Below are 18,473 nucleotides of genomic sequence, written 5' to 3' on the forward strand. Positions count from 1 at the left end.
TATTCGTACAAAAATATTTATAGCAGCTCTTTTGTGGTGTCTAAGAATTGGAAATCAAATTCCCCATTAATTGGGGAATGGCTAAACAAGCTGTGGTATTGGATGTGGTGATGGAATATTATTGTGCTATAAGAAATAACAAGCTGGATGATTTCAGAAAGGCCTGAAAAGGCTTGTATGAACTGATGTATAGTGAAGTGAGCAGAACCAAGGGAATATTGTGCACAGAGACAGTTTGATGAAGAACTGTGAATGACAACTATTCTCAACAATACAATGATCCAGGACAATCTCAAAGGACAAAATACCTCCAAAGAAAGAACTGATATTGATTGAACACATACTAAAGTGTGCTATTTTTCACTTTCTTTAATTTTTTCTCTTTTATTCAAGTTTTCTTGTACAAAATGAATGATATGTTAATGTTTTGCATAATTGCACATGTATGGTCTATATTTGATTGCTTACCACCTTGGGAAGGGGTTAGGGTAGGAAGGGAAGGAGAGATAAAAATTGGAATTCAAAACTATAAATAAAAATAAAAAATATGAAAATGAAAGTTTGGAAGATTGCAGATAATTACAGAGATCTGCATTAGAAAGAATTCTTTGACAAAAATTCTATTAAAGATCCTGGTGACAAGAGAAGTGGAAATGGTTGGTACCCCAGCAGGATTGATTCTAATTAAGCAAGAGGAAGAATGAGCCAAACTTCAAAGAATGAGAAATTTGGAATTGTTCTTTGTATTTTAGGAATTGTTTAATATTTGTGTCAGTCAATGAATAAGTTACTGGGTTTTTTGAGTGCCCATAGCAAACATGAAAATATAATAATCCACACAATACCCCTTTGTGATAGTTGAACAAAGATAATTCTCATTTTGCAAAGAAGAAAGCTGAGCCTCATATAGGTTAACAAATTGTCCAAAGGGGTCAAAATAAGTAAGTTGTGACTTGTGACTTAAAGACCTTCTAGGTTTAAGGTTGTAACATTAATCTACAATATAACTGGAGAATATGGAAGATTAGATAGTTCCCAGTCTTTAACAATTTAGAATGTAGAACAAATGATAGAAGAAATGTGTAGAATAGAATTGAAGAAGTTAATAGATAACTAAAATAATCAAAATATATGGGTAAAGTATAGATATTAGAGGTTAAAATAGAGGAATAATCAAAATAATTATAATCATTATTTGGATATCACTTTACGGCTTTCAATGTCTTTCATGAACATCATCTCCAAATTTGCTCAGAAATAGGAAGATGAATTTAATAATTTCTTAAAACCCCATAAATTTGGAAGAATGCATAAAACTACAAAGAGAAGGGTATGTATTTAGTTTTTTTGAGTTCTTAATAAAGAAAAACTGAATATATGGGGAAAGCAGTCAGCAACAGTAATAAAGACGGGAAGAAATGGAGAGAAGATAGTGAAAAGGAGAGAGAAAGGTAGAACAGAAACATGCAAAGGAATAAGGAGAGGGAAATGAAAGATGATGTGAGGTTTAAGAGAAAGAATGCTATGGTGAGAGTGATGGCTGGGACCTGTGTCAATGTAAGATTTGTGTTGGTTAGTGAATCCATATTCAATCTAGATTCCCTCTGCCCTTTGTTCCAGGAATAATTTGAAGAAATCATACAGTAGAAATAGTTTTTGCTCTACCTGCATTTAAATCATACTTCTAATACTTCTAATGTATGATCTTGAGCAAGTTGCTTAAACTCCCTAGGCCAGTTTCCTCATCTATACAAGGTGGGGTTTAGAGTAGACAGCCTTTTTAGTCCCTTTAGCTAGTCTATATCTATAATCCTATCAATATAAACTGTTCTGTGATGAACTTAAGTGAAACACCAGGAATTAGTTGGGGCTATCAAGACAGAGCTATCAAAAGAGTCTTTTGGCAATGTCAGAAAATAATTCTTAAATATTCAGTTGCACATTTATAGCTAGAAGATTCGAAAATATAAATCATAACTATTTTAAAAAGAGGTAATGTTTTATAACCATGTACAGATACAAAAGGATGACAGACAAAAATTTATCCTTTGCTTTCTGTAATATTGGATTCCAAACTCTTTGCTCCCTCCTGGTGGTGGCTAGTAAAATGTGTTTAATTCTCATTGTATTTGAATTCTTTCTTTCAAGCTAATCGTAGTATTTTTCTTTGGGAAATTCTGGATTTTGGCTATGTTCCTGAGAGTTTAAAACTTAGGTTTTATTTTTGAGAGGTTCTTTATTTCCACTTTGCCTTTTGGTTTTAAATTTGGGGGGGGGCAATTTTTTTTTTAAGATTTCTTGAAATGTGATGTTTAGGCTCTTTTTTTGGCCATGGCTTTCAGGTAGTCTAATGACTCAAGTTTTCCATGCAAGTTGTTTATGCTATGCCATATTTTATATTTTCTTCTTAAGCAGTCTTTTGACAATGTATTTATATGTGTATATGTATACACAGACACATACAGAGATAGATTGATATGTATATGTGTATAAATATATACATATACTCACATATTATGTACATATATGTACATATATATATATATACACATATATCTTAGGTGATCTTTCTCATGAGGGGAGAGGTCCTGTGACTTCACAAAGTCTCCTTAACACTAGAACCTAATTTTCTTCTTCCATTGCCGCAAAGAAAACCTTGGGAGAGTAGAGTTTTTCTCTATTATGTTTTAGGTGGCATTCTTATTATTTTTTATTTTATTTTTTGCAGGCAATGGGGGTTAAGTGACTTGCCCAGGGTCACACAGCTAGTAAGTGTCAAGTGTCTGAGGCCGGATTTGAACTCAGGTACTCCTGAATCCAGGGCCGGTGCTTTAACCACTACGCCATCTAGCTGCCCCTTAGGTGGCATTCTTGAAGGCAGAATATATAGAAAAAGACTACTGCAGGAAAAGAACCTAATTCCTCCTTTCTATCACTGGCTTTAGGGTCAAAGGAGCTGAGTCACAAATGAAGAAATAAGGCCTGATGATCCCTGATAACACCTGGGTGAATGTATAGATGTGGTTTTCTTCTGTGATGTTGTAAAAGGACACTTCTCCAGCTTCACAGTCTAAGAAAACTCCAATTCCTTCTGGCCGTTTCTCTTGGAGGATTGGAACTGATGGGGATGCAAGAACCATGTAATCCTTCCCTTCCAGCAGCCACAGTGCCCAGATTCCATTTTCAGGTGATGGTGTAGCCTCTCCCTTTCGTGGAGCTGTTTCCAGGCAAACACCCAACCCCCACTCTGTCTTATCTCCCATAGTCACTACCCAGTAATGTTTTCCTGAGGTGAAACTCTCCATGCCCAGGACACAAGGCCATGTGTCAAATCGTTCCGAATTGTTGGGAACTTCCTGCCATACATCTCCATCCCAAATGCTTTGTTGATCCTCAGTCATGTGAAGGCTGGGGTGAGCTGTGGCAGGATCCAACCTCACATTAACTGTGGGGAGAAATATAAAAGTGATACAAAGGGACACACCTTCCCTCAGAATAGACTAGACCAAACTACTAGAGGGGCAAGAAGGCTTAGTGTCTTCATTTCTCCCTTCTTTGTCATACAGAAGAAAATGGAAAGGTGAAGTTTACTACATAGGTCACTTGGCACATTCTTGATCCATTGGATTCCTAATTTTAACTCTTTCCCCCTCCCCAAAAGTTCTGTTGTTACCATGGACATCTTTACTTTGCCCTATCCTTTCACTCTCCTACATTTCTGTAATGATGCTTCTGATCAATAATTATACATTGTTGTGGAAATATTCTAATTCCCTTATGAGCTGATGTTCCTAATAAAAATGTACCATAAGATTTAATTAATTTAGGCCCAGTTAATTTAGAATTTGTTATTTAACAACCTCTCTAAACTTCAGTTTCCTCATTTGTAAAAAATGAGGAATTGAGCTAGAACTCAGATGATCTTCAAAGGTCTGTTCCAGAAATAAATCTATGATACCATTATTACTTGGCAAATAATAAACTGAAATTTACCTATAAACTATAAAAATGTAGTTTGCTGTATTAATCTCTAATGCAAATATAATCATAGTGAGATGTTTAGCTTCCTTGCACACTCAAACTTGAAAAATGTGTAAATATATTATATATGTATGCACATGTTATCATACATAAATACACATCCCATATTCTGCAGTGTAACTCATTTGCCTATCAGGAGCTGGGTGACACATTTCTTCATTAGTCATGTAGAATCATGGTTGGTCATTACTCTGATCAGAGTTCCTAAGTCTTTCAAATTAGTTTGTCTATACAATATTGTTGCAATTGTATAAATTGTTCTCTTGGTTTTTTTCCCCAAGTCAATTCAACAAAAATTTTATTGAGTACCTGTCACATGTCCATTTTAGTAGCACATATCCATTTGCATAGAAATAATGAATGTCTTCATTGGAATTATTACGTTAGGAGTTAATGTTTATTTCTTTTTGGCAAAACCTTGCAGCCATTTGGCTGCACTTAGACGGTATCAGAAATTAATTGGAAAGTAAAAGAATCAGTTTTTTTATTTATGCAACACTAAAATAAAGTGCAGTTGGTCACCTAACTACATACTAATTTGAATGTCAACTCTTTCAGAATTGTATAATTTAAAATTTTAAAAATAAATTATATTTTTTCTATAAACAATAAAAAAATCTGCCTTCTTCTCTACCCTTCTCCAGATTGAGAATGAAAGAAAAATAAAAATCCACCTACGAACATGTATAGTCAAGCAAAAACAATTTCCATATTGGTCACGTCCAAAAGGAAGATGCATAAATATATGTCTGTATGTATGTGTGCTCATGCATGTACATATTGACATATATGCACGAGCATATATGCAGAAGTACACATACGTTGTGTTGTATATAGTCATATTATATGCCTATATTCTTGTGTGTGCATTGTACATGCATACATATATGTATATACATAGGCATATACATATTGTCATACATGCATGTATATCTCATATTCTTCAGTTTAAGTCCTTTGACTATTAGGAGGTGAGTAACATGTTTCATCATTGGATATCTGGAATTATGGTTGGCCATTATTCTGATCAGAATTCCTAAGTTTTTCAAATTTTTGTTAATAATATTGTTGTTATTTTTCTGGTTCCTTTTTACTTCACTCTGTATCAGTTTATCATAAAACATCTCCTTCACCATTTCTTATAGCTTCATAATACTCTATCATTTTTCTATACCATAACTTTAGTCATATTCTAGTTCATGTGCACTCCCTCAAATTCCCATTCCTTGACACTCTCAAAAGAGCTATATTTTTTACATCCTTATTTAGAATTTTTTTTTACTTGAGACTCATTCCTCCTTTAATCTACAGTCCCTCAAATTCCCTTTCTTCTCCTTTCCTATTTTCCTGTTGCATAAAAGGTTTTCATGCATCTAATTGTGTGTGTTCATTCTTCCCTCCTTTGTCTAGTTCAGATGAAATTGAGGTTCAAGTGTTAGGTGTTCCTCCCTTTCTTCTTCTGCTCTGATTATGTATGGTAATTTTTTTAACTTTCCTTTCCTTTCCCTCTCCCCACTGCATTCCTCTTCCCCTTCCTTTCTATTATTTCCATTCAAGGCATAATAAAGCCATTCCCAGGCCCTCTCTTTAATTGATCTCCTTCTGTGACCCCTGATAATGATAGGATTCAGAGAGGACACATCTACTGATATTAGAGTGTTAGCAGTTTATCTTTGTTTAGTTCCTTATGATTATTTATTCACCTTTGCCTTTTTATTATTTTTTTTAACTCCTGTGTTTGAACTTCTAAGTTTCTGGGCTTTTTACCAGAAGTTCTTGGAATCATTCTATTTCATTAAAAGTACCCCCCCTCATTCTCATAAAGGCCTCATTTCTAAAATATATAGGGAACTAAATCAAATTTATAAGACTGCAGTTGAGAAATGGTCAAAGGATATGAACAGGCAGTTTTCAAATGAAGAAATCAAAGCTTTCTATTGCCATATGAAAAAATGCTCTAAATCACTATTGATTGATAGAGAAATGAAAATTAAAACAACTCTGAAGTACTACTTCACACCTATCAGATTGACAAAAAAAGGAAAATAATAAATATTGGAGAAGCTGTGGAAAAATTGGAACACGAATGATTTGTTGGTGGAGCTGTGAACTGATCCAACCATTCTGGAAAGTAATTTGGAACTATGCCCAAAGGGCTATAAAGTTGTGCATACCCTTTGACCCAGCAATATCACTATTAGGTCTTTATCCCAAAGAGATCATAAAAATGGGAAAAGGACCCACATGCACAAAAATATTTATAGCTGCTCTTTTTGTGGTGGCAAAGAATTGGAAATTGAGGGATGGCCAAACAAGTTGTGGGATATGAATTTAATGGAATACAGGCAGATTTCAGAGAAACCTGAAACTGATGCTGAGTGAAATGAGTGGAACAAGGAGAACATTGTACACAGTATCAACAACATTGTGTGATGACCAATTGTTATAGACTTAACTCTTCTCAGCAATACAATGGTCCAATATAATTCCAAAGAACTCGTGATGGAAAATGCTCTCCACATCCAGAAAAAAGAACTGTGGAATCTAGATGCAGACTGAACCATACTGTTTCTACTTTTATTGTTTTTGTTTTTTTGTTTTTTGAGGTTTTTCCCTTGTGTTCTGATTCTTCTTTCATAACATGACTAATTCAGAAATATGTTTAATGTGATTGTTCATATATAACCTATATCAGAAGGGAGGGAAGGAGAAAATTTTAGAACTAGAAATCTTATAGAAACAATGTTGAAAACTATCTCTACATGGAACTAAAAATAATAAAATGCCTCTTTTTGTGGGGCAATGATAGTTAAGTGACTTACCCAGGGTCACACAGCTAGTAAGTATGTCAAGTGTCTAAGGCCAGATTTGAACTCAGGTCCTCCTGAAGTGCTTTAACCACTGAACCACCTAGCTGCCCCCATAAAATACTTTTATGATTAAAAAAAGTACCCCCCCATACCTTCCTCCCACCACATACTTATTTAGTTTGGTTTGGTAAACTATTCTTGGCTATAAGTCTAATATCTTTTTGCCTTCTAAAATATTGTACTCCCAACCCTCTGTTCCCTCCTAGTGTTGGCTGCTAAGTTATGTGTGGTTCTAATTGTGGATTCTTGGTGCTAAAAATTCTTTCATTCGGGCTATTTGCAGTATGTTTTTTTTTCCTTTGACATGAAAGTATAGGATTGGTGGTATAATATTCCTGAGAATTAAACTTGGGGTTTCTTAGAGAGGTGATGGGTAGATTCTCTTTCCACTTTGCCTTTTGGTTCTAAGAAATTTTGGCAGTTTAAAAAAAAAGATTTCCTTACATATGATGTTTAAGCTCCCCGCCCCCGCCTTGGTCATGGCTTTCAGGGAGTCCAATGACTTATTTTTTTTTCTCTTCAATCTATTTTCAAGGTCAGTTGTCTTTGTTATGATATGCCTTACGTTTTTTCTTCTTACATAGCCTTTTGACTATGTAAAATATTTGACAACATAAAATATTTCTTGTTGACTCATGTACTCATTAGCTACTATTTGGTCCATTCTATGTTTCAGGGAGTTTGTAGCTTGGGTAGGGTTTGACCTCTTATGCCTTTTCCAGTTCTTTCTTCCATAACTCTTTTTTTTATCCAGTAGCACAGTGGGTAGAGTATTGGACCTGGAGTCAGGAAGACCTGAGTTCAAATCCAGTAGTCCTTGGCTAGTTCTTTTGCTGTTTTCTCAGACTATTAAATATTGTATTGTTGTAGGATGTCAGGGACATCTCAGGCTAGGGACTTTCAATATTTCCAAATTGATCAGTTGAAGCAGAAAGTATGAATGATGTCCTCCCTGGTCTGAGGTTTGCAAATTCCTTATCTGGGTTTGGGTCTGAGCAACAATAGACTTCTGCTAGACTCAGTCAATATCTTTCTGTTCTGGTTATTCCTCTACAGGCTTCAGATTAGGCTAGAAGCTGGAAGTGAAATCCTGTTCTGCTGCTAGGGTCAGAGTCACACCACTTCTGATTGTTTATGAACTTCTTCCTTGTTCAGTGCATAGGATAGGACCCTTTACAACCCTTTTTATGTTATCTCTAAATGCTGGTACCCTCCTCAATCTTCCTGGAACTTGTCACCCAGAATTGTGTGGTGAGGAAAAAAGCTCCCTGTTGGTACCTGTTCTCACTTCTTATGCAAGGTCATGGTGCTTTTGTATGGATCTGGCACCTCCTCTTGCTCTAGTGCACAGCTTTTCCCTGTTATGTTCCAGGCACAGCATGCCCTTGGCCAGACCATACTCCCTGGTGTCTTTATATCTCTCTCTCTATCTCTCTATTCTGACCTGAAAAAATAATTACTGTGATTTTTACTGTGATTTTTCTTTCCCCATCCAGATTTGGTCTGATGTGGGAGGGAAAAGTGAGCTTTACTTCCTGCTACTTCACCATATTGGCTCCACCTTGCCACTCTTTTGGAATTGTATAAGGTCCATGACTTTTTTGGTCATATCGGACTCTTTGTGATTCCATTTGGGATTTTGAGTTTGCCATTTCCTTCTCCTAATAATTTGATACATGAGAAAACTGAGGCAAACAGGGTGAAGTGACTTGCCCAGGGTCACACAGCTAGTAAGTGTCTGAAACCAGATTTGAATGCATTAAGATGAGTCTTCCTCACTCCAGGCCCTCCACTCACCTAGCTGTGAAGTGGGGCACAGTGTGAGCCTAGGGATTAGAGTTAGGAAGACATGATGGGCTGAGACCATTTTTCAGCCAAATATAGCTTAGAAGTTCAGCAGGAGGGGTCTGCTGTACCAGGTGGGAATGGAGCCCAACCCTGCGGCCATGCTGACACACCAGAGAAAGAAACTTCAGGAGCCTTTGAATTGGCATGCCCATGCTTGAAACCAAGGTGAACAAGATTTGTTTCTGGGTTAAAGAGCAAGCAACCTGTGGTTACTTACAGACCAGAACACAGGTAAGGTGAGCTGAGAACATGCATCTCCTTAAATCTTACCACCTGGGGCCCCTGAATCTTGGGACAGTGCATGCAGGAAGCAGTGCCACACTTTAAGAAGGAGTCAAAAGTCAAGAAATACACTGACAAAAAGAGCAGGCAGAAAAAGGTGCAGACCATAGAAAGTTTCTTTGGTGACAAGGAAGATCAAGAGGAGAGCAACCTCAGGGCTCCTACATCCCAAGCTTCCAAGAAAAATATGAATTGGTCTCAAGCCATATAAGTGCTCAAAAGGGATTTTGAAGGAAAAGATGAGAGTGATGCAGGAAAGTCATGAAAAAAAGTCAACAGCTTGAAAAGTCAAATGGAAAAGCTCTCTGAAGAAAATAATTGCCTAAGAATTAGGCTTGAGCAAGTGGGAGCTGGTGACTTTATGAGAAATCAAGAAACAATAAAGCAAATCAAAATTAAAAAAAAAACAGAGGGCAATGTGAAATATCTTCTTGGAAAAACAGCTGACCTGGAAAATAGATCCAGGAGAGATAATTTGAAAATTATTGGACGACCTGAAAACCATGATCAAAAAAAAGAGCTTAGAAATCATATTCCAAGAGATTGTAAGGGAAAATTGCCTTGATATTGTAGAAACAGAAGGTAAAATAGAAATTGAAAGAATCCACTGATCACCTCCTGAAAGAAATCCATCCCAAAATGAAAACTTCCAGGAATATTATAGCCAAATTCCAGAGCTCCCAAGTCAAGGAGAAAATATTGCAAGCAGCCAGAAACAAATCAGATATTGTGGAGCCCCAGTCAGGATAGGACAAGATCTAGCAGCTTCTACATTAAAGGATCAGAGGACATGGAATATGATATTCCAGAGGGTGAAAGAACTGGGATTACAACCAAGAATCACCTACCCAGCAAAACTGAGCATAATCTTTCAGGGGAATAAATGGGACTTCAATTAAAAAAAAGAGGACTTTCAGACATTCATGATGAAAAGACCTGAATTTGACTTTCAAATACAAGACCCTAGAGAAGCATAAAAAGGTAAACAGGAAAAAGAAATCATGAGGGATGTTAAAAGGTTAAACTGTTTACATTACTACATGGGAAGATGATACATCTAACTCATAAGAACTTTCTCAGTATAAGGGCAGAATAAATTTAGACAGAGGGCACAAGTGGGAATTGATTATGAAGGAATGATATCTGCAAAGCATTTATTTTTTATAATTTTTTGTGGGGTGGTCAGGGTTAGATGGCATGCCTGGGGTTCCTGAGTTGCTGAGTGTCTTATGTCTGAGGCCGGATTTGGGATCATATCTTCCTGGGTTCAGGGTGGGTGCTTTGTCCACTGTGTCACCTAGCTTCCCCATGATGACATCTTTAGGGTGAAATTGAAAGGAGAGAGGATTACACTGGGGAAAGGGGAAGGGGAGAGGTAGAATGGGATGAAATCTCACATGAAAGAAGCAGGAAAGAGCTTATGGAGTGGGGGGGGGGAAGAGATGGGGGAGGAGTGGGACAGTGAATGAGCCTTACACTCATCAGACCTGGCTCAAAGATCTTACTCTCATCTGAATTGGCTCAAGGATGGAATAACATACACACTCATTTGGGTGTAGTAATTTATCTAACCTTGCAGGAAAGGAGGGGAAGGGAATAAAGAGGGAGGTATGAAAGAAGGGGGCAGTCAGAAGTGAAACACTTTTGAGGAGGGATAGAGTAAAAGAAGATAGAAAATAGAGTAAATATCATGTGGAGGGAATAGGATAGAGGGAAACAGTTAACAATTGTAACTGTGAAAAAATTTTTTTGAAGCAGAGGCAAGAGTAATATAAGATGATGATAATGATTGGAGGAAGATGAGGATTGATTGATGATGAGGACTGGTTGATGATTATGACAAAATTAATGGTACTTTGCTGGGCTATTGTGAAGAAAATTCTCTGTCAGGTAAAAGGTACTATATAAATATTATCTATTACTGTTGTTTCAATAATCAACCTCATGGGTTTATTGTAAGGAAATCTCTCTTTAAAATACTATATAAATGTAGTTTACTATAAAAAAATGATGAGCAGGATGCTATCAGAAAGACCAGGAAGGGCCTGCATGAGCTAATGCAAAGTGAAATGTACTGTATACAAAAGAACAGCAATAATGTGAGATGATCTGCTCTGAATGACTTGGTTATTTGCAGCAATGCAATTATCCAAGACAACTCTGAAGGTCTTATGAAAAATGCAGTACATATACAAAAAGAGAATTGATGGTATCTGAATACAGACTGAAGCATACTTTTTTTGTTAGTTCCTTTATCTGGTTTTGGTTTTGTATGCTTTCTTTCACAACCTGGCTAATGTGGAAATGTTTTGCATGACTGCTCATGTATAGCTTATATTGAATTGCTTGAGTTCTTGAAGGAGTAGGGGAGGGAGAGAGAAAGAGAATTTGGAACCCAAAGTTTTTAAAAAATTTATGTCAAAATTTGAATTTTACATGTAATTTGGGAAATAAAATCTAAATATATTTTTTAAAAGAATAGAAAAATAGAAGTGATTTATTCATTGAACTCCAGAGAGAAAAAGGAAATATAGATGAGGAACTTGGGAAATAGATCACAAGTGTGGCAGAGAGACATGATATAGTTCATATCGAACAAAAGTTAATCAGATAGTGAGAATCTAGCTGTCCTTGAGGAACCTAAGTCACCTGGTCCAGATGAAGGATAATTGGGGTTCTAAAAGAATGGGCAGCTGTTATTGATCAGCCATCGTCACATAGTTGAAAGCCACAAATCTTTGAAAAGGGTAAATGTTCTTTCAAGTTTCAAAAGAGGAAAGTCTGTAAATTATGAGCCACTGAAGTTAGCTTCAATTCCTGGGGAAAATCTAGAATACATCAGTAAAGAGATGTTTGGCAGTCCCCTAGAAAGGGAAATGGGGATCTCAAAGAGATAGTATGAGGTTTTTTTTTGTTTTTTCAGGGAATTGCTACACTAATACATAATGAGGATGCTAAAGATATAGTTTTCTTACATTTTAACAAAGCTTTGATAAACTATCTCATAATATTCTTATTGAAAAGATGGAGAGATATGGATTAGACAATAATACAATCAGATAGGTTTTGATCTGGTTGAATGGCTGGACTCAAAGTGTAGGTATTAATAGTTTAGAGTCAATGTGGTTAAGGTGTAAATGGTATGCTTGCCAAATTTGCAGATAACACAAACCTGGGAAGTAGTTATCTACACATTGGATGATAGAATCAGGATACAAAATGCAACCTAGAGCAACTGTCACACTCTAAATTTTGGTTTGGTGTCACAAACTCTCTCACTAGCTGAATCCAAATAGATGAAATTTCAAATTTATTGATAATTAGAGTTGTCCCAAAGTATAATGGGCTGCTTAGAGAAGTAGTGAGTGGTGGTCTTAAAGGAGAGGTGAGATGATTACTGGGTACATCATAGTCTAGATTCTTTTCATGTAAGCATTGCATTAGATGGTTGCTGAGTTCCCTTCCGACCACCAAAATTTTCAATCATGTGAAAAAGACACTAACCAATCAAAAAAGGAGAATACCTGGCATATTGCCCCAGTTTCCTCTAACTAAATGACATTGGTTAAGATGTATCTTCCCTGGGGCAGCTAGATGGCACAGTGGATAGAGCACCAGCCCTGGATTCAGGAGTACCTGAGTTCAAATCCAACCTCAGACACTTAATACTTACTAGCTGTGTGACCCTAGGCAAGTCACTTAACCCCAATTGCCTCACCAAAAAAAAAAAAAGATGTATCTTCCCTGAGTTTGAGCTTCTTTATAAAACAAAAGGGTTAGATTAGGTGATTTCTGAGGTTCCTTTTATCTCTAAATCAATGAACTTCCATTATTATATCTATAAATTAATTGACTGGCTAATTTAAATAACAATTAGTCAATTATTTAAAGAAAATTAAAGTGATCATGTATCTGGTCTTTGTGTTTTCCAAAACAGGTAGCAAAGGTCTAGAATGGTGAAATAAAGTGCCCACAGTTATATAGTTATTTAGAAGCAGAGCTAGAACTCCACAGAACCAGAGTCTCCTGACTCTAGTCCAATATCCTTTCCTTTCTACCACAACAAATTGATCTGGTTGACTTTTTTTTTTCTTTTTGTCTATCTGTTGATATGAAGTCCTGTGGTTCCCACTTGTATGTACTTAGGATCATTGCAACAGTCTTTAATACATTCTATGGTTTAAACATGTCTCTAGTTCCAAATAATCTGTCCCAATTTTGCTACATGAGATAATGGCTACCTTGGATGACTTCAAAATCCAGGGCCCTCCACCATCACAAAGGTATATACCTTGGAACATCTTGAGCATCATCATCATTCCAGGGACACAACACATAGTCTTCAGGTCTATGGAAATGAGTTCTGGCTCCTGGAATTTTATATTCTCACTCCTAAAAAGAAATAGTTTTTCATGACATAGATCAATGCAATCTCCTCTCCCACCTTCTTGCTATCTCCATCTAGATTCATCCATGTATCATCTCTCATGTTCTCTGAACAAAAGCAGAATTAGGACTTACCTTCTCAAGACGTCTTTAACATGCTGGAGGGGAAAGGAAGACAAAATATGGTGAGAGAAAAACCTATCAATTGTGTTGCAGCAAGAGTGATAGGGTTAAATCTATCTGAAAAGCTTTCAAAATTTCCTGAAAGGAGAAATCCTGATGCATAGAAACAAGGGAGGTTATAAAAGTTCCTTCTATGAATACACAAGAGATATTCCAATTTCTTAGTCTCCCTTGTCCTTCCATGATCTGTGAACCAGCTCCATTATATTGGAGCAAGCCTTCCTCTGGACAAAAGTTCAGGCAACTTTCTATGTTTCTAGATCAATGAACACAGCTTCTGGGGGAGGGGGAGAATAGGCCACAGCTATAAGAGACAATTTAAGCAGGGAACATGAGAGATCTAGACTGGGTCAATTTATTAATACATATGTATAGGACTGACAACATAGGTCTCTTGCTCAAGAATTTCAATGATTCTGTATTGTTTGTAGAATTAAATAGAAATTCCCATACCTGACATTTAAGGTCTTTCATAACCTGATTTTAATGCAACCTTCTAGCCTTATTTGATACTATTCCTTTTCAATTCACTCTATAATTTGATTATAGAATAGTTTTACTTCTCTATTCTGTTCTCTCCTGTCTGTAAGGATAGGCACATCCACCAAGAGTAGAATGCACTCTCAGAACATACATTTCTGTTCATTGAAGTTATTTCCTTTCTTCAAGGCTCAACTCAGTAGCCACCTCAATCATCAACATCATTATCAAATACATTTATATGGCATTTTACAAACATTATTATCCCCATTTGACAGTTGAGGCAAGCAAGATACACATACACACAGCTTTGCTGTTGTTCATTCATTTCAATAATGTCTGACTCTTCATGATCCCATTTGGGGTTTTCTTGGCAAAGATACTGGAGTAGTTTATCATTTCCTTCTCCAGATCATATTACAGATGAAGAAACTGAGGTCCCAGGGTTGCACAGCTAGTAAGTGTCTGAAGCTGGATTTGAATTCAGGTCTTCCTGACTCCAGGACTCTTTATCCACTGTGCCACCTAACTTCTTAGGCACGTAGCTAGTAAATTTCAAAACTAGAACCCATATTCAGGTCTTCAGGATATATTACTAGTGCCCTTTTACCAGGTTCTTTCAAGCCATGTAAAAGAATAGATGCTCCAACATCTGTCAATCTCTCATTCTACATTTGTAAGATTTTTCTGCCATCTAAATTTACTCCTGAATAATTTAATAAGTCAATTCTTTTGTGAATAGGACAATTCTAGTTGTCCCCCCTTATTAGGGGGTATTTCCATGGAAATATCATAGTTCAAAACTGGTATTTTATAGTTGTGCACTGTGTCCTTTGCTCCTCCTGTATTTCTTAATGTTATAATTGGCAGATGATGCTCTCTAGCTGACTAAATGGGGTTATAGAAGAATAAGCAGAGGTAGTCCCCAAATAAATTGGGGTGATTTCCTAACAGAAATATAAGCAGTCACTTTGGAGTTTTCTATCATCAGGAAGGTGACAAAATGTCAATTGTCATTTCATCACTTCTAAGAGCCAGAGTTGAGGAGTCAATTATACTAAAATCATGTGACTTGGTTTGACCAGAAGGGATTCTTAAGTTTTGACCACTGGGTCTCAATTTTAATCTTCTTGAGAGGAACGATTTTGTGCCATATACATTAATATCATTGCTAAGGACTATATTTTCATTATACAGAAATAATTTATAATATAGATATGTATGTTCATCAGCTAAGCATTTTACTACAGCTTATATAATAATGACTCTCATTAAGTAAATCTTTCTAGAGCAAAAATGTATAGTTATTTTGTGGGATCAGCTTTATACCTGTGTCAAGACCAAAGGCAAAATATCCCTGAACTTCTGACTCCCTGACTTAATTTGGGTGCAGAAGACTCAACAACTAGTAGAAGTAAGGCAGGTTCCTTCTCTAGGAATATAGTAAAACTAATTAGGAATTATAGTAAAACTCTCTAGCCAGCTGAAAGTAATTTCTCCCTCACTGAATTTTCTTTAAGGTGAATTTCTCCTTGTTTCTATCATATTCTTCCTTGAACTATACTTATCTGTCTATATTCAATTTAATTCAACTCAAGAAGCTTTTACTCAATATGTATTAGGAACTATAATAAGGCTCCTGGAATATGATGACAAAAATGAAATATTTTCTGCTCTCAAAATGTTTACATTCTTCTAGGGGGATGCAACATGTATATAAGTGCAAAATAGAAACAAAACAAATTCAAAGAAGTACTAATAACCTGGGGCATCAGGAAATGCCTCTTGATGGAGGTCACATTTGAGCTAAGCTTTGAATGAAACTAAAAGTTACAAGAAAAGAACTTGAAGAGAGAAAACATTCCAGATTTGGGAGAAGCTTGTGCAAAGGCACAGAGATAGAAGATAAAATGACACTTAGGGAGAACTGAAAGTGAGCCTGTTTGGCAGCACTAGACTGCAAAAGAGAATCTGGGAAAAGAATCTGAAGTTAGTTTATGAAAGGTATTTAATATCTAGCAGAAGAGTTTGTATTTTGTCCTAGAGATTATAGGAAACCACTAAATCTTCTTGAGCAAAAGAATGATATGATTGGATCTATACCTTAGGAATAACAACCCTGAAGCTATGGGCAATGGATTGAATAAGAGAGAGACTGGAACAAGGAAATCAATTTGGAGACTACTGCAATAGTCCCAGAAAAAGATAAGTGTCTGAATTAGAATGGTGACTGTGTGAGTGAAAATAAGGGGAGAGATGCAAGAGATGCAAGTTGAACATATAAAACATGGCAACTGATTAAATGTGCGGGAAGAGAAAGATTGAAGAGCTGAGGTTGACTTTGTGGTCATCTTTTAGGAGAGAGATGGATATACAGATATGGTTGTCATCTGCACAGAGATGATAGTTGGACCTATAAGTTTACCTAGTGAGAGAGTATAAACAAAGAAGAGAACCCAAGACAGACTCTTTAGAGATGCTAATGTATGGACTTAGTATGCAAATGATGATCAAGAAAAAGAGATTGAGAAGATTTCAGTGCTCAGATATCTAGTAGTAGATGAGAGAACCCAGGGAAGAGAGTGTTTATGAAGAAGGGGTGATCAAGAAAAATAACAATTGAGATAATAACATTGGATTTAGTAATTAAGAAATTATTTCCACAATACAATAAAAAGTGAATGTTAAAAATTACAAAGAAAATGTTTATAATCAAAGAAGAGATATGAAAAGACCTGCCTGTACTCCTTTTCAGAGTTTAGGACCCCTTTAGTTGTAGTATATTGCATATATTTTCAGTTTTTTAATATATTATTTAGTTTTGCAGATTTCTTCTTTTTTAATGGTTTAAAGACATTTTTAATGTTTTGAAAATATTATTTGTTATATGGGATAGCTCTTTCAGAAAGAGGATGGGAAAGGACACTGGTGATATAAAAACAAAAGATATCATAAAAACTTATTTGGGGGAAAATAAATGATGGATAATCTTGGAGGGAGATGTTTCAGTTGAATGGTAGAGCCAGAAACCATATTTCAAGGAGCTGTAATATAAATGAGATATTAGGAAGTGTATGCAAGGCATTTAGATAGCATTTTTTCTAGAAGATTGGGTAGAAAAGGAAGGTGACAGATTTGGGTCACATGAAGGTTTTTCTTTTTTAAGGAATAGGTGAGATGAGAAGATAAATACATAGCAGAAGGGTAACATTAGATAAAGAAAAAATTTTAAAATACATACAAGCCATAATTGAGGTTCAAGGTCCCTGGAAATTATAGGCAGGGATGGGATCAAGAGAACAAGTGCAGGTAGGCATTGGCAAGGGTAAGAACCACCCCTTCCCAGAGATCAGAGCAAATGAAGAGAGAACTGGGAATGAAGTAGAGAGAATTTGAATTGGAGATAAAAGAGAACTCACAAAGTATAATCTCACGTTTCTTGATAAAGTATGAAATGAAATCCCATGGTGTCAAATGTGTATGATTGGTAATATTGAAATAAAAAATATTCTCACATCTTGCAAGAAGATAATTCTTTTTTGAACTTCTGGAATTTAAGTTACTGGACCTCAATGTAGAAACTTAGAGGATTATTGAATGAAAATCCCTTCCAGATTTCCAATTTCCTAAATTTACCCTTTGGTTATTAGTCATTAAAGTGTGCATTTTAAGAGTTACAACTTTTTCATGGGTTTAGGGAGTAAAATATGACTCCAACACTTTATGGAGAAAGATAATATGTTATATCTCTCTTTTAGCCCCTAGGATTCCATGTTTATGTTTATATCTCCTATTCCTCCCTCTAGAATTCACCTCCTGTAGGTCCCAAGCTATGCACTGACTACATTCCTCTAACTCCAAAGTTAAATCCCTCAGGGTTCGACTCTGCTGAACCAGTTTGGCCTTGCTGTCCTTCAATTTTTGTATGATCACTCTCTCCTCCTCTTCTAGTCTCCGCAGCTGTTTCTGCTCCTCCTGAGCCAGAAATCCATGCTGTTTCTGAAACTCCAACATGAATCGCTGTTTCCATAGCTCCACCTTTTCCTGTAGGGACAAAATTGATAGAGGATAAGCAAATGCTGTATATTAAAGGATATGGACTAGAATGAATACACTCAGAGCAGAAACACAGAGATGATTAAAAAATAATGAGTCCATCATAGAAGAGCCTTCAACTTTTGAAACAAGATGTCATAAGGGGGATCATATGTTCTTCATTTCTAATGAGGAGAGAACAAGAAAAGAAGAGTATAAACTATAGCTTGAAGACAAAAAGAATTTTCTGAATCATTGATTTCGTAATAGGTGATTAAAGGAGATTGATAATGACTATCTTTGAAGGACAAAGAAACCTGAATATTATTCCTATATGATTTGGATATT

The 18,473-nt window shown here is 36.0% G+C and overlaps 1 protein-coding gene across 3 annotated transcripts in view; it reads right to left on the bottom strand.

Moving 5' to 3' along the window:
• The window catches only part of TRIM58 (tripartite motif containing 58), a 65,734-nt gene that overhangs the window by 26,817 nt on the left and 20,444 nt on the right, over positions 1-18,473 (bottom strand). For 2 of the 3 annotated variants that reach the window (XM_044001437.1, XM_044001436.1), the window contains 3 exons: positions 17,904-18,134; positions 13,563-13,585; positions 13,333-13,433 (listed from right to left, as the gene is read on the bottom strand). In XM_044001437.1, coding sequence (XP_043857372.1) covers positions 13,333-13,433; positions 13,563-13,585; positions 17,904-18,134 — 355 coding nt within the window. Of the gene's footprint in view, positions 1-456; positions 3,446-13,332; positions 13,434-13,562; positions 13,586-17,903; positions 18,135-18,473 lie in introns of those variants that run through there. The other variant, XM_044001438.1, reaches the window with a different exon arrangement.

Source organism: Dromiciops gliroides, chromosome 4, assembly GCF_019393635.1.
Source record: "Dromiciops gliroides isolate mDroGli1 chromosome 4, mDroGli1.pri, whole genome shotgun sequence".
NCBI classification, from domain to species: Eukaryota; Metazoa; Chordata; class Mammalia; order Microbiotheria; family Microbiotheriidae; genus Dromiciops; species Dromiciops gliroides.